Source organism: Blennius ocellaris (assembly GCF_963422515.1).
Source record: "Blennius ocellaris genome assembly, chromosome: 18".
Taxonomy (NCBI): Eukaryota; Metazoa; Chordata; class Actinopteri; order Blenniiformes; family Blenniidae; genus Blennius; species Blennius ocellaris.
Window position 1 is genome coordinate 25656598 of NC_137667.1, and position 22310 is coordinate 25678907.

Sequence of the window (22310 nt, forward strand, 5' to 3'; positions counted from 1 at the left end):
GCTGGATACTCCACTTCTCTGGAGTTGCCCGCGGTGTAAGGCGGCGGGCTGGAGTGGGCTTGCTTATTGCCCCACAGCTCAGCCGCCATGTGTTGGAGTTCACCCCGGTGAACGAGAGGGTTGCGTCCCTACGCCTACAAGTAGGGGACAGGTCTCTGACTGTTGTTTCGGCCTATGCACCGAACAGCAGTTCAGAGTACCCAACCTTCTTGGAGTCCCTGGGAGGGGTGCTGGATAGTGCCCCAACTGGGGACTCCATTGTTCTCCTGGGGGACTTCAACGCCCACGTGGGCAATGACAGCGAGACTTGGAAGGGGGTGATTGGGAGGAACGGCCTCCCCGATCTGAACCCGAGTGGTGTTCTGTTATTGGACTTCTGTGCCAGTCACAGCTTGTCCATAACGAACACCATGTTCGAGCACAGGGGTGTCCATAAGTGCACATGGCACCAGGACACCCTAGGCCGGAGGTCAATGATAGACTTTGTGGTCGTGTCATCTGATCTCTGGCCGCGTGTCTTGGACACTCGGGTAAAGAGAGGGGCAGAGCTGTCAACTGATCACCACCTGGTGGTGAGTTGGATGCGCTGGACTGGGAGGAGGCCGGATAGACTCGGCAGGCCCAAACGTGTTGTGAGGGTCTGCTGGGAACATCTGGCCGAGCCTTCCGTCCGCGCAGCCTTCAACTCCCACCTCCGGGAGAGCTTCTCACAGATCCCGAGGGAGGTTGGAGACATTGAGTCCGAGTGGACCATGTTCTCAACTTCCATTGTCGAAGCTGCTGCTCGGAGCTGTGGCCGCAGGGTCTCTGGCGCCTGTCGTGGCGGCAATCCCCGAACCCGGTGGTGGACACCGGAAGTAAGGGATGCCGTCAAGCTGAAGAAGGAGTCCTACCGGGCACTGTTAGCTCATAGGACTCCCGAGGCAATCGACAGGTACCGGCAGGCCAAGCGAGCCGCAGCCCGGGCTGTGGTGGAGGCAAAAACTCGGGTCTGGGAGGAGTTCGGAGAGGCCATGGAGGAGGACTTTCGGTTGGCCTCGAGGAAATTCTGGCAAACCGTCCGGCGCCTCAGGCGGGGGAAGCAGTTCTCCACCAACACTGTTTACAGTGGAAGTGGGGAGCTGTTGACCTCAACTGGGGACATTGTCGGGCGGTGGAAGGAATACTTCGAGGACCTCCTCAATCCCACCACCACGTCTTCCATTGAGGAAGCAGAGACTGGGTTCTCAGAGGTGGACTCGTCCATTTCCCAAGCTGAAGTCACCGAGGTTGTTGTGAAGCTCCTCGGTGGCAAGGCACCGGGAGTGGATGAGATTCGCCCAGAGTTCCTTAAGTCTCTGGATGTGCAGGGACTGTCGTGGCTGACTCGTCTCTGCAACATCGCGTGGCGGGCGGGGACAGTACCTCTGGACTGGCAGACCGGGGTGGTGGTCCCTCTCTTTAAGAAGGGGGATCGGAGGGTGTGTTCCAACTACAGAGGGATCACACTCCTCAGCCTCCCCGGGAAAGTCTATTCCAGGGTACTGGAGAGGAGGGTCCGGCCGTTAGTCGAACCTCGGATCCAAGAGGAACAATGCGGTTTTCGTCCTGGTCGTGGAACACTGGACCAGCTCTATACCCTCCACCAGGTGCTTGAGGGTTCGTGGGAGTTCGCCCAACCAGTCCACATGTGTTTTGTGGATCTGGAGAAGGCGTTCGACCGCGTCCCCCGAGATGTCCTGTGGGGGGTGCTCCGGGAGTACGGAGTCCGGGGTCCCTTGTTGAGGGCTGTTCGGTCCTTGTATTCCCGGAGCAGGAGTCTGGTTCGCATTGCCGGCAGTAAGTCGGACCTGTTCCCAGTGCACGTTGGCCTCCGGCAGGGGTGTCCTTTGTCACCGGTTCTGTTCATCATATATATGGACAGAATTTCTAGGCACAGCCGGGGGCCAGAGGGGGTCCGGTTTGGGGACCACAGAATCTCATCTCTGCTATTTGCGGATGATGTGGTTCTGTTGGCCCCATCAAGCCTGGATCTCCAGCGTGCACTGACACGGTTCGCAGCCGAGTGTGAAGCAGCTGGGATGAGGATCAGCACCTCTAAATCCGAGGCCATGGTTCTCGACCGGAAAAAGGTGGCTTGCCCCCTCCAGGTCGGTGGAGTGCCCTTGTCCCAGGTGGAGGAGTTCAAGTATCTTGGGGTCTTGTTCACGAGTGGGGGAAAGATGGAGCGTGAGATCGACAGGCGGATCGGTGCAGCGTCTGCAGTCATGCGGACGTTGTATCGGTCCGTCGTGGTGAAGAAGGAGCTGAGCCAAAAAGCGAAGCTCTCGATTTACCGGTCGATCTTCGTTCCTACCCTCACCTATGGTCATGAACTATGGGTCATGACCGAAAGAACGAGATCTCGGATACAAGCGGCTGAAATGAGCTTCCTCCGTAGGGTGGCTGGGCGTACCCTTAGAGATAGGGTGAGGAGCTCAGTCACCAGGGAGGAGCTCGGAGTAGAGCCGCTGCTCCTCCACATCGAGAGGAGCCAGCTGAGGTGGCTCGGGCATCTATTTCGGATGCCCCCCGGACGCCTCCCGAGGGAGGTGTTTCGGGCATGTCCCTCCGGTAGGAGGCCTCGGGGCAGACCCAGGACACGCTGGAGGGACTATGTCTCTCGGCTGGCCTGGGAACGCCTTGGGGTGCCACCGGAGGAGCTGGAGGAAGTGTCTGGGGCGAGGGAAGTCTGGGCAACTCTGCTCAGACTGCTGCCTCCGCGACCCGGCCCCGGATAAAGCGGTAGCCAATGGATGGATGGATGGATGGAATCTTGGTCTTCTGCTCGCACATGAAATTGATGGAACATACGTTCTATGTCGCACATTATTGCAACTGGACCCTTACGAAACCGACATAAAACACCAACCAAAGTGTTTGTTAACTCTGGCCCTGTGAGCAGGTAATCGTTGAGTGACATGCCTTGAAATTTTGCTGAACAGTCAGACACAACTCTAATCTTTCCAGGTTTCTGTGGATGATACACTCCATGGTGTGGGATGTACCAGGCCACATTCCTATCGATTTCATCTTCGGGAACCTTCTCAGCATCTCCTCGAGCAATTGTTTCACTCATAAAGGCTATGTAGTCCTTGTGGTATTGCTTGTATTTCTCAAATCTCCTTTTCAAACAATTGAGACGGTGCTCTGCACAGGTCCTGTTGTTTGGCAGATTTGGTCTGTCTTCCTTAAAAGGAAGAGGCATTTCATAGTGACCATTCGTCTTGATTCTGATTCCTGCCTCCATTGTTGATATAAAACGCAGATCCTCTTGAGAGAAGTGAGCGTCTTCAGTGGTCCTTTCATTGAAGTCGGACTCAAGTACCTTTATTACATCTGGTGAAGTGACTACTTCTTTGACTTGTGTTCGGCATATATACTGAACTTCACTTGTGAGATCAGCAGACGACTGAAGATGGGGTTCCACTTGTCTCACAACGATCCTATGGCTGCTTCCAATTGCATCCCCATACTCAACACATGGATCAACACAACCAACTATACTCCAGCCAAGGTCGGTCTTTTGAGCAAATGGCTCATTGTCTTTACCTGACACAACTTCTCTAGGTAACAGGGCTTGTGAACAGTTGTAGCCTATGAGCAGACCAATGTCTCAATTAAGGGTGCAATCTCTTCAGCAAGGTGCTCTAGGTGAGGCCATGCTCTTGCTGTCTTTGGTGTAGGAATATGACTTAGATTAGCAGGAATAAACTCTCTTGAGTAAGTAACTGGGAGAGGAATTTTCTTTGCTGAATAAAAGCCTCTGACCTGCAGGCCAGTTAACTTCTGACTTGGAATGACGGTACTTCTGGATGCCAATGTGGAGAGCTTTAGCTGCACAGGTTCTTTCAGTGTGTCCAGACTTTCTGCCTTTTCTTGCAGGATGAAAGTAGTGTCACTTTGGTTATCCAGAAGAGCATATACAAGAACTTCGTTCTCTGGGCTACTTGTTGTTGACAACCACACTGGAATAACTGTGGAGGTGTAGGTATTGTTCATGTGTTGCACCACCCGATTAGATGTTGCTTCATTTGGTGTTTCGGTAGCCTGTTTAGACTCAATACCTTCCCTTGGCCTCTCCTTCTCCTTTGAGTGTTTACCGTTCTTATTTTGATCCTTATCCTGTTCTTCTTTCCTTTCGTCTTTCTTAATGCGGTCTTCATGTAAACATGTTGGATGTTTCCTTTTACATGTTTCGCAGACACTCCTTCTATCACAGTTCTTTGAATGATGTCCTGGTTTCAAACATCCAAAACATAACCTTTTTGTTTGTACAAAGTTGACTCGTTCTGTGATTGACTTATCCATGAACTTTCTGCAGTTATGAATCCCATGGTTTGACTTGTCACAGAAGAAACACACTTTAACCTCAGATCTTTCTTGAGAGCTGCTTGCTAGAACCTTTGCACCAATATTTCGAGTTTTTGGTGTCTTCATCCTTTCATCATCACTAGATTTCAGAGCATGAAGAGAGGTAACAGGATTACAAGCTATTTTGGACTCCTTTGTTACAAACACCACAAACTGACTGAAGCTAGGGAATGTCTTCGTTGTTTCTTCAATTTCGATGACTTTTCTGTTCCACATGGCTATTAACCAGTCAGGAAGCTTGGCTAGCATCTTTTGGTTTTCGCTGCAGTCATTGAGGACTTGGAGGCTTGTAATCTGAGACATTGCTGCTTGACAGCCTTCAGAATCAGAATCAGAATCAGAATCAGAATCAGAATCCTTTTTATTGCCATTGCTTGTAAACAGGTTCACAAACTAGGAATTTTTCTTGGTGAGATGTGCATTAAACATAAAAACATACACTTGGTTTTAGATAAAAGAAAAGCTAAAAACTTTAAGCTATAAGGCTTTAGGAATATAAAAATAAATAAGCTAAAAATAAGAGGTAAAATATAAAATATGGTACACGGCAACAATGGACATAGAACAACAGGAACAACAGGATGGAATTACTTACGGTGCATAAGGTGATGGAGTGATAAAAAGTGATACAGTGATAAGTGGTGCAGTGGATCTTAGTGCAATAGAGCAGGTTACAGTCTGTGCTGAGTCATTAAGTCTCTGTATTGTTCATGAGTCTGACAGCGGTGGGGAAAAAACTGTTCAAGTGGCGGGATCTCTGGGTCTTGATAGACCGCAGCCTCCTGCCTGAGGGGAGAGGGGTGAATAGTCCGTGTCCAGGGTGAGAAGGGTCAGCAGTGATCCGACCCACACGCCTCCGGGTCCTGGAGATGAACAGGACTTGGAGAGATGGGAGCTGACAGCCAATCACCTTCTCAGCAGCACGCACAATGCGCTGCAGTCGGTACTTGTCCCGGTCTGTGGCCCCGGGGTACCACACTGTGATGGAGGAGGTGAGGATGGACTCGATGATGGCCGTGTAGAACTGCACCAGCATCTTGGTCGGCAGCTTAAGTTTCCTCAGCTGCCGCAGGAAGAACATCCTCTGCTGGGCCTTCTTGATGAGGGAGCTGATGGTTGGCTCCCATTTGAGGTCCTGGGTGATGGTGGTACCCAGGAAACGGAAGGAGTCCACAATGGAGATGGGGGTGGGGGAGTCTGTCAGGGTGAGGGGGGACGGAGGGGCTGTGTCTTTCCTGAAGTCCACGATCATCTCCACTGTCTTCTGGGCGTTCAGCTCCAGGTTGTTGTGGCTGCACCAGGACGCCAGCCGGTCCACCTCTCTCCTGTAGGTGGACTCATCACCGTCAGAGATGAGCCCGATGAGGGTGGTGTCGTCCGCAAACTTGATCAGTTTAACGGACTGGTGACTGGAGGTGCAGCAGTTTGTATACAGGGAGAAGAGCCAGGGGGAAAGTACACAGCCCTGAGGAGTCCCAGTGTTTGTAGTCCGAGTGTCCGAGACGATCTTCCCCAGCCGCACGTGCTGTCTCCGATCCGTCAGGAAGTCGGTGATCCACCTGCAGAGGGAGTCGGGCACGTTGAGCTGGTAGAGCTTGTCTCGTAGTAGTCCAGGGAGGATGGTATTGAAGGCGGAGCTGAAGTCCGCAAACAGGATCCTGGCGTAGGTTCCTGGGGAGTCCAGATGCTCCAGGATGAAGTGGAGGGCCAGGTTCACTGCGTCGTCCACAGACCTGTTGGCTCTGTAGGCGAACTGCAGCGGGTCCAGGAGGGGGGCGGTGATGTCCTTGAGGTGTGGCAGGACCAAGCGCTCAAAGGACTTCATGACCACAGACGTCAGCGCCACCGGCCTGTAGTCATTAAGTCCTGTGATCCGTGATTTCTTGGGAACAGGGACGATGGTGGACGATTTGAAGCAGGACGGCACGTGGCATGACTCCAGAGAGGTGTTGAAAATGTCTGTGAAGACGGGAGCCAGCTGTTCCGCGCAGAGTCTCAGGGTGGAGAGGGAGACCCCATCCGGCCCGGGGGCCTTCCGCGGGTTCAGTCTTAGGAATTGCCGGTGCACGTCCTCCTCGCGGATGGAGAGGGCAGAGGGGGAGGGGGGGTCCATGGCGGCCTTTGATGAAGTGCTGGGGTTGTTGACGGTGGGGGTGGTGATGGGGGGAGTGTCTGCAGAGGTGTGAAGAGCTGATGGTTGCTCGTGGCGGCAGTAATGTGTATTCAGGCCCTGCGCGAGGGACAGGTCGTTCAGAGCCCTGGGGGCCTTGGGCTTGTAGTTGGTAATAGCCCGAAGCCCCCGCCACACTGCCCCAGAGTCGTTGCAGGATAATTGTTTTTGGAGTCGGGCTGAATATGCAGATTTGGCTTTTCCCACTTCCCTGCCAAAGCGGTATTTGGCCTCTCTGTACAAGTTCCTGTCTCCACTCCTGTGCGCTGCCTCCTTCTCCTTTCGTAGCTGTCGGAGTCTGGGTGTGAACCAGGGCTTGTCGTTGTTGTAGCAAACCCTGGTGCGCGTTGGTATGATGCGCTCCTCATTGAACTGGATGTATGAGGTCACAGTTTCCGTGTACTCGTCCAGGTTGTCAGAAGCAGCCCCAAATGCATCCCAGTCATTGGAGGAAGTCAGAGAATTCTCTTAGTTCAATGCTGTCTTTGGGTGCTATCTTTGGCCAGGAAGTGAGCTTATCCCTGAATGCCTTAGCAATCACAAAGGAACTCCCATACCTGTCTTCCAGGATGTTCCATGTTGAATGGTAAGCTGCATCTGTACCTAGCAGGAAATAACCTTCAATGGCTTTCTTTGCAGGACCACCAACATACTTGCGAAGGTAGTAAACTTTTTCATTTACTGGAATGTTCTTTCTTCCTATCAATGTTTGAAAAGACATTTTCCAGTCTTTGTACTTTAATGGGTCGCCAGTGAAAACAGAAGGTTCTGGTACTGGAAGACGACTTGCATTAATGGACTCTGCTATTGCTTCAGCTAGTGCTATGGTGCTATCTCGATGGGCACTAGTAGCAGGTTGTGCATTTGTGACATCTTGAGTTGATGCCATGTAATGCACTGGAGGACTCCTTGAGTTATGTGCAGGTGTATCCTGCAGTAGCTTGCAGTCATACAGCAAATGTGATATTTCTTTGTCTGACTTCACTTCTTGTTCATAGACTCGGAGTCGTGCCTTTGCAGCATTCATTGTCTTAACTGTCTCTAAGCGCTCTATCTCTCTGCGCTTTTCTTCTAAAGCCTTTTTCCTTGTAGCATTGTCAGCTTCTTGTAGTGCAAGTTTCTGTCTATTTGCAGCTTCTAATGATTCAAGCTCTTGTTTCTAATATTCTATGTCTTTCAAGACCTTTAAAGTAGCTTGTGTTGCAGCTAACTCTGCTGCAGCTTCTTTTATCGTTGTAGAGGACTGATTTGAACGCTGTGATCTTATGCTTGAACTGCTTACAGAACTTAATCTGGACCGCTGAGATGTTGCAGATGAAAATACTGAGCCAGTTTCAGGCCAGCATGGTTCTTCCTTATAAGAGGTTTCACCTTCCAGATAATTATCTGCTTGTTCCAAAATGTGTCTTGATACAGCATCACAAGTGTCTACTCTGCGGCGGGTTTCACCACTAGGGGTCATCTGTTGACGCAAATCTTCATAAGCTTGTTTTACACTCACTGAAGCATCTTGGATGTTGCTCATGAGATCTTGTAGCATCTCCAAAGAGGAAGATTTCTTGAGTGCTTTTTTAGCTTCCTTGGCATACACTTTCCATTTGCCATAACTAATTGTGAAGCGATTTTGAAGCACTAGAGATTTGCTATCATGGAGTTCTTGACCCTTTACTGTGAGTGTTCGAGTTCTTTGACTTCTTCTTAGTCCTTCTTCTGTAGCAGCTTGGGTCTCTAAACTTATCTCAGTGTCTTTAGGTTGGCTTGTGTCTAAAGGTTCATCAAACTGCTGATTTTGTAACTCTGCATTTTCAACATTACTGTCTAAATCACACTTATTAGCTTCAGACTCAAATTCAGCCATCTTTGGTATTGTCTACATTGGCCTTACTTGTCCACAGTTTAGAAGTTGAAACTTAAATTAAGTCAAACCAGGTAATTGACTAGTTTATCTTGAACCTTACTAATTTGTTGCATAAGCTGTAACAATATTTAACTAACTTTGTAGCCTTTAGTCTTAAATACCTGTCTTAGAATACCTTACTATGTAATTACAACTGTTCAATGTGCTAATTAACTTATTTTTTAACTTAATGAATTGGAGAGCACTTCTCTTTAACACAAGTTATACCAATATTGGTTATACCACCCCTTCAAATGTTTTTAACACCTTAACATAGCTTGACAGTAAATAACTACAGCATAAGTAATTACTATAACACATAAAACATGTACACAACACCAGAAGATTATCCCTTTGGCACTTATAGAGTCCCTTAAAGCAGTTGGCGAAGTCGTTCCACTTTTTCACATTCACTTGTTTGAATCTGACCTTCTTGTTGGCTCGACCACGCTATGCTCCCGAACTCCCGTTTTGCCGCTTGCTGGAGTCTCTGGTGTATGCACAGTCTTATCTTCTTGACGTTTGAGAGCGACGAAACGCTAGGAAACTTGGTTGCAGCTCCGTCGTCGGCTCACGTAAATCCTCATCTCCTCACCTCGCGCACTGACGGCAGTCCTCGCGCCGGGCAGGCTGAGTTCTCACTGTAGCTCCCCTCAAGTTTAATCACGGACGACAAGGTGTTCCTTTTCGTACAGACATTTATTCCAGGCGTCAGGTTGAAGTGACGAAATGCCGCTGTCAATGCCGTGAGAACTGAATAAATAAATATACAAACATACACAAGTTTAAACACATATTCAGAAAATTACAATTACAAGAAATGCGTAATAAACAAAACAACAGCACAATATAAACATAGGCAGAAGTTTCATACCTCATTGGCCGCATAAACTTGGGGAAGAAAACTTCCAAAGGAAAATATGCACTCTTCTTCAGCACTCTTAGTCTTTCATCATGTAAACAGATGCGGTGACTGTTATAGTGCATCTTACATAAATTACCTGACCACAACAAGGTAACAACATTTGTTCCACAGAAAGGTTCCACTTCAAACAATATTCACCCTTGTGTTTCTTAACCCTTTTAACGTATTTATAAAACAACAAATATAATTGTATTAACTAAATTATTCCTGTTTTTAACTCAAAACTAATTAAATGAACTTAAATTGCATAACTGACTTTGATGACAGCTACAAGTAGTCTAATGTATGGCACTGTAGCTTAACCAGGAACCAAAACATCAACAATACATTTTCACCTCAAGAACCCTGAGATATTTTTCAGATTGTATAGTATTCCAAAAACATTGCACGGACTGACACTCCATACACAGTGACACTTGTGTCACTTTTTAATTTTCAACATCTGAGAGTTCTTTGTTTTGGGGTATTTTTGGCTGTGTCTGTGAGAAAATTGTGAGATGCAGGTGGAAAAAAATCCTTGGGGGGATAAGTTAATGGTGATCTGTTTCTTTACCTTCTGTTATGGTTGTGAAAAGTATTTGTGCTAAAACGTTTGAGTGGTGGAAGTATGGGAATGCAAGTGATAATGGTAGTACAGTAAATGTTCTAATTACTGAAACCTGAACCAACCCACAGCCTTAACCCGGATGCGACAATTACTCAACGAACCTGAAGCATTCCCAGACTTCTCACACATAAATGCATAAATCTCTTCTTCAAAGCATCTTTTAGTTCAGTTAGTCAGTGCATCACATTGATTCTTCTCGTAGACCAGATTTATGCACGGTCCAATGTCTCTCAATGCTTTTTTGTCAATCTCTGAATGTGTTTTTCTGTCTTTGTTTCATTGAAATGACCAGCGGTGAAGAGACTGATGAAAGAAGCTGCCGAACTGAGGGATCCCACGGAGCACTACCACGCCCAGCCACTGGAGGTAAGTTTACCACAAAATAGCAGTAACCATCAATCCCTCTCTCTTCCTATACCCATTCTCTCCAGCTAAGGGTACATTTACACTATGTTCCCGGTAGCCATGGCATTCCCGTCTCAAGCCACCATGGACATAACAGGATGGACATGAAACAACGCAGGGGGACTGGATGGGCAAACGTAACAGGTCGTGATTGCCGTGGGTGTCGTGCCAGATTATTAAACTGTCAAAAAATTTGCCACAGTGGCCACGGTACAGATAAGAAACTTAGTAGCCTGTAGCAAAACGGGCTCAACGTCCCAAAACGTGGCAGCACCGTAGTAGTACTTGGATGAGGTCCGTAATGGGACGGGAAGTGACATTTAGTGCATGTTCTATCATAGTTGTTTCACGGTTGCTTCGCATTTTATCATGTCACGCTGCGCTTCATCACGGTTTTCACAGTATAATTATGGTGTATGGTAGCCGTTTCATCACGTTTAATCTGGGAGGAGCCGGGCCCAGTAGGGGAGTTTCATTCAAGTCTGAGCAGCGAACAACAGAACACCTTCTTCGAGCTGTGCCACCGAAAAAGAAATCAAGAGGTACAGTATGTATCTCAGGATACAATGATTACCTTCACTTTTGGTGGCCCTTTGAATGAATGAATGAATGACATTTATTGTCATTGTAACAGGTACAATGAAATTACTTAGAAGTTTGGGGGAAAGAAGGACAAAAAGAGGCACATTGAAGCATCAGCACAGACAGTTTACAACATATCTCAACAACATATCTCAAGACAAGGCACGTTGGTCATAGGAAGGGTAGTTTTGCAGCCCGCCGCTAGGAGGAGGTGTCTCGGCGCACAGCACAACAGGCGTGCAGCCATCCTCATCCCACGGCCTCTGAGTGGAGTTGAGGAGGGGGGGCAGCAAAGGCGGTGAAATCCAGTGGGCCAAGCATCAGGGAAGGGGAGGAAGGGGGGGGCAGAGCCTTCGTTCCACGCTCACATCCAGGAGAGTTGAAGACAAAACACCAGCTTTGACGACTGGGTGTCTGGGAATCCGAAATGTAGATTAGGTTTGTTTTCGTTCAGGCGATTCAGCTTTATCTGTCGACCTTGAGTGTCTCTGGTCTTCGTGCTGCTCCAATATTGGCAGAATTTTAACTTCCCAAGCGAGTTCTAATATTCTCCAAGGTGGTTTCAAATACGCGTAAACGTTCAACAGTCGTGACTTGCGTACTCTTGAGTTCGTTTATCACATGAGTCTGAGCATTAAAAGCTCAGTACAGTCCTTGAGTGACGATAGGCAGCCTTCCCAATACAGCTGCCCGCTTCTTCTCAACTTTGCGATTGATCAGAAAGCTGCCAGCCCCAATCAGCAGCATACCAGCATAGCATATCATGAATCCCAATATGTAGAGGTCCTGCACATCCTCCATGGAAAGAATGGCCAAACACAGGGACCTCCAGGAACCCCAGGAATCCAGCATGTATCTGGCTGCAAACGTCCCATCGGGACACGCGGGCTCTCCTTTGCTGATCGTCGTGCCGTAAAAATTTGGTCGATCGCATTGAGAGACCAGTTGATCAATTCCATGGTTCCGGTTAAATTCTTATGGGGGTGTGAAGAGAGGCTGTTGTTAGATCTGATGCGAGACGGTACAGGACGGGAGCAGCAAGCAGGGAAGACGAGGGGGAGGAGAGAAGAGAGAAGCGTCCGCCTTCGCCGAGAGCCGGAAGAAGAAGATCATAAACGTGGAGCATAAACGTGCTTCAAAATTGCATGGCATCCACATTAAATCCACAGAAAGCCGTGACAGAACTTGAAAAACTTGCCAGACCTCCCTAAGAATTCCCCCAAATCCCACAGCACACTACGTTTCAGGCAAAGGTGGCTGCCATGGCTGCCGGGAACATAGTATAAACGTACCGTAAGGGATGCCTGAGGTGATCCCAGTTAACAGTGGATGACATGCACACTCTTTACAGTTTCGAATTTGCCAAGGAGCCTAAAATTCATGTGTTTGGTCTGTAGTAGAAAAACCCCACATACATAGGGAGAACACACAGATCATACACAGAAAGGCTAGGCCCAAAGCTAATGACTACACCACCAGAATCAGAATCAGAATCGTCTTTATTGTCATCGTAACAAGTACAACTAAATTGCATAGAAAGTTGGGGGAAAGAAGCACAATAAGAGGTGAGGAGAGGAGGGAAAAAATATGGATTACAGACTGTGCTCTAAGTAGCACAGTCTGTAATTGGGGAAAGAAATCCACCTCAGGCACATTTAAGTGTCAACACAGACAAATTACAACATATTCTCGAGACAGCATGGAGGATTTTGGAAGGGTAGTTTTGCAGCCTGCCACTAGGAGGAGGTGTCTCAGCGCAGCAGCCCATCAGGCGCGCAGCCATATCTCCCCCTACAGCCTCTGCTTTGAGTTGGGGGTGGGGGGGTGCAGCGAAGATGGTGACAGGTACGGTTTGCTTGTCTCTGCAGTTAGTCCAGTTCTGTTGTTGTGAGAAGGCCTTGAGTCCAACAGAGCAAGCTTCCAGTTCCACATAGTGTTGTAGTAATCTGTCCTATATCTGTATGTTCAATATGTCAGTTTGCCTACTCAATGTTGTTGGTAAGTTAACCATGTTGAAAAACTTTAGTAACTTTATCGTAAATGTCTGAGTCACACAATGTAATTACTTATGTTTGTAGTCGGTCTACAAAATATGAGAAAGACCTGAAACATCTTAAAATAAATATAATAATAATTAATGCTGCAATTAGAGCTAACGCTGGTTTACAACTTTGTAACTGCTCTTACTATCATTATCAATACAACTCAATCACTGTAATAGAATCAACACATCTTGCTAAAAGTTAAACAGTTCTATGCATAGCATCAGGTTTAAGTAATCTCAGGTAATGCCCAGTTGGTTTCCACTTCCTTGATGTTTTCGAAGGAGGAGTTCGGTTGTTGTCCAGGCTGGAGGGAAGCTGGTGTCTTCTCTTGTAGTTAGCACCTCCTGCTAACTTTGGTTGGCTGCGTCTGCAGGCTGAGGAGAAGAGGATGAAGTTGATGATTAAGAAGCCGTCCTTTTTTGCAGCCTCCTGGTTGTTCCTTTTGTCCAGACTGAGGAGCTGGTTGCTCAGGTCTGTGATGGTTTTCCTGGTTGATAGGCGATCAGACTCTGCATGCTGGTCTCTGGATCAGCGGAAGGTCTGCTCCTCGTGGTCTGGTCAGCAGAGGAGTAGGTGTGAAGGCCTCTGGTTTCAGGCCTCTGGTGTTAGCTGTTAGCCCAGGCTACAGCTGAGCTGCTGTGATGCAGCTTCTTTCCCGGGTGTTGACAGGGGGATGACTCAGCAGAAGACTCTGTTAAGACTGCCTTGATGAGTCTCTTCCAAAGGCTTTCGGTGAAGGTTGGGGGTTCGAAGGTGTGAAATCCTGAGAGCCTCACTGAATCGGTAACTGGGTGAGTGCATGGGGGTAGTGTGTTTTGAGCATAAAGCGGGGGAGGATTTGCCTGGGTCTGCAGTGTTAAAAGGTGAGTGATGCTCAGTCGCATTCCTGAGTCAGAATTCACATGTCATGATAGCGTATCATGACAAATGAAAATTGTAAAAAATTTTAGGGATGTGGTGGCGTTTTTAATAAACAAGGACTTTTATTTTGAAGGAGCTTGGAGCTTTGACATGTTTCATGTTTGCAAGTCCACAAACCCCTTGTTAGCATGTCAGCTCTTCCACTAACTACACGTTAGCTAGTCCACTAACTGCATGTTCACAAAGACCACAAAGTGCACCGTCGCATTTTAGCTAGTCCACAAAGCACACATTACCATGTTAGCAAGTCTACAAATAACACATTACCATGGTAGCTTGTTTATAAACAAGCTCATAAACAAGGTCTTTCATGGTATTTTAGTAGTGTTTAGTAGTGTTTCAGTAGTATTTTGAAGCCGATATGATATTCGCTTTCAGAGGAGATAGCGTTTGCAAATGTTATTTTGAAAGGCAAATTGCAGACTTCCTGTTGGATTTAGGTCTGGGGTATCGGCGTGTGATTTTTAGGCCTTGATGTGATGAACAATTTGTGTTTTAGTTTGATCTCCCTACGACATTCCTACAGGCCGTGGTGGCTGTGGTGGTTTTAGTGTTTCGAGGTGGTGCTAGAGAGCACATTTTGGCACTCTGGGGGTTCATTTTTACATTGCCTTAAATTTTTTGGCAATCTTGATGAATGTGCTAAATTTGGTCAATATTTGAGCGTGTTTAGTTGGTCCAATTTTGGCTCAAACAGGTGTAGGGATTTGTTACCTCATATGGATCACTATTTATGTTATGGTTGGCTATCGATAATGATTAATAATTATCAAAGATAGTTATTAATAATGTTATTGAAATTTAATCTGATCTGTATCAGAACCTCGGAGCTCCACCTGTCTTAACAGGAAATGATAGCCAATTCAGTTATATCAGTCTCATAAGATTTACTAAACAGTTAATCAGCAATTTTAATTAATAGTTAAATTAATTACAATTAGCAGAATTAACAGTAAAGCTTGAAGGATTTTGGAGTTCTTGACACAGAAGAGGTCGACATTTCATTCACCTTTGTGCACATTAATAAAACAGCAAGTATGATTCCAAACATTATATTTATTTACAATGAAAACAAATAAAACACAGATTCTAAATACCTATATACAACTCGTGTGTGTAGGTGTGCGTGTGTGTGTGGAGAGAGAGAGAGAGGTGGAGGGAGTGTGTGTGTGTGAGACGTGTGATGGAACTACAAAACAAGATGGCGGATCACAAGAAACTACATTCCAAATGGAGGTTATCAGAGAGCAGGAAGTCTGCCATAGGTCTCGACCATGTGCGGGGAACAATGGAACATGGAAGCTAGCCTTAGCATTTGCTTCCGGTGTGTCTCTGCTAAAAGACCATTTTTAGAATGAGTTTATGTGGATGCGACTTGCTCTGTAAAACGTCAGGAGTCATCAGATAGTCTTCAGTTACGGTGTGATGTCGTCTTTGATCAATGTCAAGTTAGTCGTTAACAAGTTAGTAAAGCAAAGATTAGCATGCAGACCCTGTGTCTGTGGCAGAGCTAACAGTGGTTTACAAGTTGATAACGGCTCCTAATATCATTATCTATAGAACTCAATCACTGTAACAGAATAAACACATCTTCATAAAGTTAAACAGTTCTATCATAGCATCAGGTTGAACTAATCTCAGGTAAAGCCCAGTTGTTGTTACCACTTCCTTGAAGGAGTTTGGTTGTTGTCCTGCTGGAGGGAAGCTGGTGTCTTCTCCTGTAGTTAGCACCTCCTGCTAACTGTGGTTGCTGGTTCTGCAGGCCGAGGAGAAGAAGATGAAGTTGGTGTTTCAGGAGTCCTTCTTTGCAGCTCCTGGTTGTCCTTTTGTCCAGACTGAGGAGCTGGTCACTCAGGTCTGTGATGGTTTTCCTGCTGGTTGAGGAAAACACAAAGAAGTTCTGTGAGGCGTCGTTTCTCTGGTCCCATCCTGGAGAAACCGGTTGGTTTTCCTTGGAGATCAGACTCTGGGCGCTGGTCTCTGGATCAAGGGAAGGTCTGACCCTCGTGGTCGGGTCAGCAGAAGAGTTGAGGAGTGAAGGCCCCTGGTTGCAGGCCTCTGGTGTTAGCTGTATGCTAACGCTGGGTGAGTTGAGCTGCTGGGAAGCAGCTCTTCAGCAACTCACCTCCTCGGAGTCTTCGTTGCAAGAGAGGAGAGGATTGGAGGCCCCTGGTTGCAGGCCTCTGGTGTTAGCTGTGTGCTAACACTGGATGAGCTGCCTCCAGCAACTCACCTACTCAGAGTGTAGTCTTGCAAGAGAGAGAGTGGAGGCTGGCTGAATGCCTTTTGTTCCACGTGTGGATTCGGAGGTGACAAAACCTGGGAGCTTCAACCAATCAGTGACTGGCTGAATGCCTGGGGGAAGAGTCTTGTGAGCAGAAAGGGGGGGAGGAAATTCCTACGAAAGGTCCACCCCCCACTCAGTGTGAAAGACAATCACATTCCTGGGTCAGAAATGAACAAACTTTCTGTGGTCCTGTGAGATCCCAACACAGGTATCAGGAGTCAAAGAAAAACAATAAGGAACATACAAAATACAATAGGTTCCTGGCCTTTCAGGCTTGTTGCCTAATCATAATAAGAAACACTACAAATATAATAGGGTCCTGGCCTTTTGGGCTCGGTCCTCTTGGGATTTATGGTTGGTTATTGGCATTAAAATTACTGTAAGTAATAGATTACTGAAAGTAGTAGATCACTGGAAGTAATTTATGAATGGAAGTAAACTGTCATTTACTCACTACCAACTCCTAGAGTAATTGAGTAATTACTTAAAAGTTCATAAATTATCAAAAATAATTTATTAATGAAAAATAATCAATTTGAATAAATTGGTTATTTATCAAATAATAATGAAATTGGGGCACCACCAGCTAAACTGGAAATAGCTAATACCAAAATATCAGTCTTGTTTGTAAAAAGGGTTATTTAAGTTAATATTCCTGAGCAAAATATAAAAATCTTAAATAAAAGGGAAGGTGGGAGATTCCAGCACAGACTGTTACAAACCAGTGAATTGTCAACAGTAAATACAAAATAATTACCAGGAATCGATCAATTCCGCCAACAGTGAAGCTCGGTTCCGAGACTCAGTTCTCCACACAAAGATCTAGTCGGCCAGAGGCTCAAGTGGAACTCTTGTTCTGAGTTTGAAAAACGAAGTCCAGAACTTTTGATGGTGTGCGTGAATGCGCATACACCACAGATGCTTATCAGTGGCACCTGACACACAATTGCAAGTTAGCTTCAGGCTAATCTGGCAACGCTACCCATACAAAAGCTCTCCTATGGTTCTGTTGCACTGTGTGGTACAGCACCGTCCCTGGGCTGGGCTCCATAGGGCCTTGCTCTGCTTTAAGTGAGATTCAGGTTTGCACATGTGTAGGAGCGCAGGCACGGCCTGGTCTTTCTGCAGGTCCGTGTGGAGAGTGTTGCAGCTTGGGAGGGGTTGCGGCTTCACGTCTGGCTCTCAGAAAGGATCCGGAAAAAAGATAAAGGGAAAGAGAAAAAGGATAGTCCGCGGTGTGCTCTGCCAGCTGAACCTTGGTTTGGTTCTGTGGTCCACTTTGTGCTCTCTTGGTCTTTCTGGTGATGCAGAGACATATAGAACATTTTAAATATATACGCTAAAGGTCAAACTGTGCGGTTGAGCTTGAAAAGGTTCTACTTTCCCGATATCAAGAGTAGTTCTTCCAACCTTTTCTAGAACTTCCAAAAGGTCCTCCAGTTTAGAAACGGCTAATATTTATTGAACCTTCACAGAGCAGTAATTAAAAACATCATGAGAAACAAATATTTGTTCTCACAGCAGTGTCATTAGTCCTACTCTCATCATAACACAGGACATGGGAGTTATTTGTTATCCTGTCAAGGTCGTTCTCCCATCTGCCACAATCTGAATGTTTGAATATATTCAACAATAACAAAGAAGCTTGTACTCGCTCTCAGAAATATGACAAAAGACTGATGCATTTCACTTCAGACCTATTTTTGGAGTTCAAACAGCTTCTTTTCAACTCACCACTTTGTGGACACCGACAATGATTTCAAATGTAAAATAGTTCTGTACTTGAATTTCATGTGAAATATGATTCATCCAGGCTTGAAATTACTTGATTTTCAAACAATTTCTCTGTTGTTTCAGGTTGTATAATTAACCTTAACAAATACTTTTTTAACAGAAGAAGACCTCTTTTGGTGTGCAGATATTGTAAGACTTCGAGAAGTTGTATATTTAACAGTTTAACTCCAGATGTACTACAGAGTCAACAGCTCTCCTCAGACGGGTGTTTTTCAAAAATCTATAAAGACAGCCGTTATCAACACTCTTTTAAAAAAAGAGTAATCTGGACGCTTCAGTAGTTAGTAAATACAGGCCCATATCAAACCTGTCTTTCCTAAGTTATATTATTGAAAAGGTTTTTATTTACACAACTTAATGCTTTTACGGCACAAAACAATGAGCTAAATGTTTTCCACTCTGAATTTAAGTCAAACCACAGCATTGAAACAGCTCTTCTAAAAAATTCTTATTGAAGTGTCACATGAGCAGTGTCACTTCCAGAGTCTCAGTTTTGCTGTTCCTGGATCTTAGTGCTGCTTTCGACACAGTTGACCACAACATATGGTTGGACCCACTGGAACGATCGTGCGTATTTCTGGCACTGCACTAAGTTGATTTAACTCATACTTGCAACATCGTGACTATTCTGTCAATAGTTAATTATGAATGAGAGCAAATTAAAATCATTTGTGGGGTTCCTCAAGGAACATTACAACATCTCTGATCATAATTACAGGCAACACACATCTCTATATACTGTATCAGTGTCAGTGAATGACCATGCCCCCTTATACCGGCTGAGGAAATGCATAAATGAAATTAATGAGTGGATATGTCTCCTCCCAGAGAAAAAATTGCACTTTCAAGAAGAAAGTTTAAAGGTCAGTGCTTATCTTGATTCCAGGTTACTCAGGACATAAAATCAGGTAGAAATCTGGGTGGTGCTCTGGACTCACACCTGAAAGTCCACAACCACATTAAGACTAGTACAAAATCAGCTTCCTACCGTCTGAACAATATTGAAGAATCAAAGGATTTCTGACCGACAAGATTCTGAGAAACTTGTTCTGCATTGATTTTCAGTAGGTTGGATTATTGTAATGGTGTGTTTACAGGCCTCAGTTAAAAATCTGTCAGACAACTGCAGCTCATCCAGATTGCTGAGGGTGGAGCACATTACACCATCACCCTGAGGGTGGAGCTCATTAGATGAACACACTGAGGGTGGAGCTCATTACACCAGCACACTGAGGGTGGAGCTCATTACACCAGCACACTGAGGGTGGAGCTCATTACACCAGCACACGCTTTATCAACACGTGTTCAAAGTGATTGCTTCTTCCTTCCACAGGACAACCTCTTTGAATGGCACTTCTCAGTCCGTGGGCCTCCGGACTCAGATTTCGATGGTGGGGTCTACCATGGCAGGATCGTGCTCCCCCCGGAGTACCCCATGAAGCCCCCCAGCATCATTCTCCTCACAGTAAGTCACGTCTCATTACAAGACAGCATCAGATCAGATGACTACAGGATTTTATGTTATTCGGCTCACGGCTATCGCTGGCTGTGTCAGGTCTGTCGGGCCGCAGTCAAGTCCATCACAGCGCAGTGTGTAGGTACATCAGGGTGAAGTTTGGCCCGTCGGCGTTGGGTCTGATCTTTCGGTGTGTGACCAGGCCTGTCGTTGTGAGGCCTGACATTTCGTTGTGAAGCCTGACATTTCGTTGTGAAGCCTGGCATGTCGTTGTGAGGCCGGTCATTGTGAGGCCGGGCCGGTCGTTGTGAGGCCGGGCCTGTCGTTGTGAGGTGTGGCCTGTTAGGGTGAGGCCTGGTCCATCGGGATGAGGCCCGGCACGTCGGGGAGAGGTCTGGCCCACCACAGTGAACCCCGAGCAACTTTATGACACCTTTGCTCATACTGTTTCTCCTCTTTCTTTCTGAATCTTTGGTAGATTTTAGAAACTCACTTCAGCCATCGTGTGAGAACTTTTGTTTGTTTTTATGAATTTATCTGCACCAACACCTTCTCTGTGCCTTTCCTCTCTTTAGCCCAATGGAAGGTTTGAAGTCGGGAAGAAGATTTGCTTGAGCATCTCAGGCCACCACCCAGAGACCTGGCAGCCATCTTGGAGCAGTGAGTATCTTCAAACACTCTCACTTGGGGCTTTTCCACTGGAAAGAATCAGGTGCTCGTTTGGGGCCAGGGCCAGACTTAGCACCAGTTCTTTGTCTTTCCAACCACAAAGCCCTGGCCCATCAAGGGCTAAACGGGTGTTTAGCTGGCCCCACATCATTACGGGGCTAGAGCAAAGCCTGACACGTCATCAGTTGGGGGCGGAGTTATCACTGGAGTTATCGCTACCAATGAGGAGGAAGAGACACTGAACCGGCTCTCTGAAATCTAAAGTGAATACAAAGCCCCGGAGTGGTTATCGAGAAAATTATATAAAAAAATGTGTGGGAACGAGATAATATGTTGCTCCTTCAAGTTAATAATACGAGGGAACGAGATAATTTAATCCGCAATTGTGGAGCCGTGGCTCTCAAGATGCTGCAGTGCTCTGGTGGTGCCCTGTCAGCTGCATCGGATATATAATTTCGAACCATTTTTCCATTGTCGTTTTTTTCATGCTTTTTGTGGTATCATTGACACTAACTTCACTTTCATGTCCTGTATGGCGTTATGACCGCAGGCTGAGGTCTGCAGGCTGCATTGTGCTCCAATACGAGATGCTCTATTATTATTTTCCACCTGCAGAATTTTACAGTGAAGCCATACTTTTAGTTCATCAGCAACTAAAAAACAAATTACATACTACTGTAAATGAAAGCTTGGATTTGTTTGCCATAAAATGTGCCTTTTAATGGTGCTGCATGTGAAAGAGAACCTTTATTGTCAATCATAGTGTGTTTATGCGAGTTGCCATTGAAACGGTTCTCTGGCTGCGTTCTATCATTCTACACCTCCATTCCTCCAAAATGTTGAAGCATTTTGATTGACACATCCAGAAATAAAGTGAAAGGAGCAGAAATGCGCAATGTAATGCCTAAAGGTTGAAAAAGTCTACACACTCCTGTTGTGATGCCAAGTTTTTGTGATGTAAATAAATGACTCCAAGATAAATAATTTCATAACATTTTCCACCTTTAATGTGAACTATACCATGTACAGTGCAATTGAAAAACAAACTAAAACCTTTAAAGGAGAAAAAAAAACAACCTGGTTGCATAAATATGCACACCGTTAAAGTAATACTTTGTTGCAGCACTTTTGACTTTTATTACAGCACCCAGTCTTGTTGGGTAGGGGTCTATCAGTGTGACACATCTCAATGTGGCAATATTTGCCCACGCTTCTTTGTAAAACTGCTTCAAATCTGACAGATTATGAGGGCATCTCTTGTGCACAGCCCTCTTCAAGTCACCCCACAGAGGTTTGATGGGATTTAGGTCAGGACTCTGGCTGGGCCATTCCAAAACCTCAATCTTATTCGGGTGAAGCCATTCTTTTGTTGATTTGGCTGTGCGCTTTGGGTCATTGTCATGCTCAAAGAAGAAGTTCCTCTTCATCTTCAGCTTTTTCACAGAAGCCCAAAGGTTTTATGCCAGCACTGACTGATATTTGGAACTTTTCATAATTCTGTCCATCCTGGCTAAGGCCCCAGTTCCAGCTGAAGAAAAACAGCCCCCAAAGCATGATGCTGCCACCACCATGCTTCACTGTAGGTATGGTGTTCTTTTGCTTACTGGATATCCAAGATGGCGCCTCTGTGTTCGGCTGGCCGTCTCCCTCTGCTAAGTGTGTTGTTGTTGTGTCTGCTGTCTGTTTTATGGAGTGTGTCATCGCTGCAGGTGTACGATCGCCTGACACTTCTTAATATTCGCGAGTCTCTGGAAAAACTGACAATCTGCGGCTCTGATGATTACTCAAAAATGCCTCCGCCTTTCCTGGCGTCCATACCACCACATCTACGGTGTCTCTCCTGCTGGATACCCCACAACAGTCGCCGCAGAAGATGCGGAGAGCGAGGAGGAATCCTCAATAAACTCAAATCCTACCTGGCTTCCTCCCGTCGCGAGCCCTTTTTCCTACGAGCTAGTTCCTCCACGGATTATAGGGGCTACAATCTGCAGAGTTCTACGGAGTACAGATGCCGGTGGCTCCTACCGGTTCTCTGGGACACCGGGGAGCTGCTCCAGTGTTGTCGGCCTGTACGGACCTCCCAGCGGGTCTGTGTGCCGGGGAATCTTCGCTCGCTCACCCGCTTCTCTCACCAGACTGGTCGATGCTCAGCTCATATGG

The 22310-nt window shown here is 46.4% G+C and overlaps 1 protein-coding gene across 3 annotated transcripts in view; it reads left to right on the forward strand.

The window, feature by feature from the left end:
* ube2j1 (ubiquitin-conjugating enzyme E2, J1) overlaps positions 1 to 22310 on the forward strand; it is a 90174-nt gene that overhangs the window by 15835 nt on the left and 52029 nt on the right. For all 3 annotated transcript variants that reach the window (XM_080514603.1, XM_080514604.1, XM_080514605.1), the window contains exons 2-4: positions 10284 to 10357; positions 19359 to 19490; positions 20057 to 20141. In XM_080514603.1, the coding sequence (XP_080370729.1) occupies positions 10284 to 10357; positions 19359 to 19490; positions 20057 to 20141 (291 nt within the window). The remainder of the gene's footprint in view (positions 1 to 10283; positions 10358 to 19358; positions 19491 to 20056; positions 20142 to 22310) is intronic.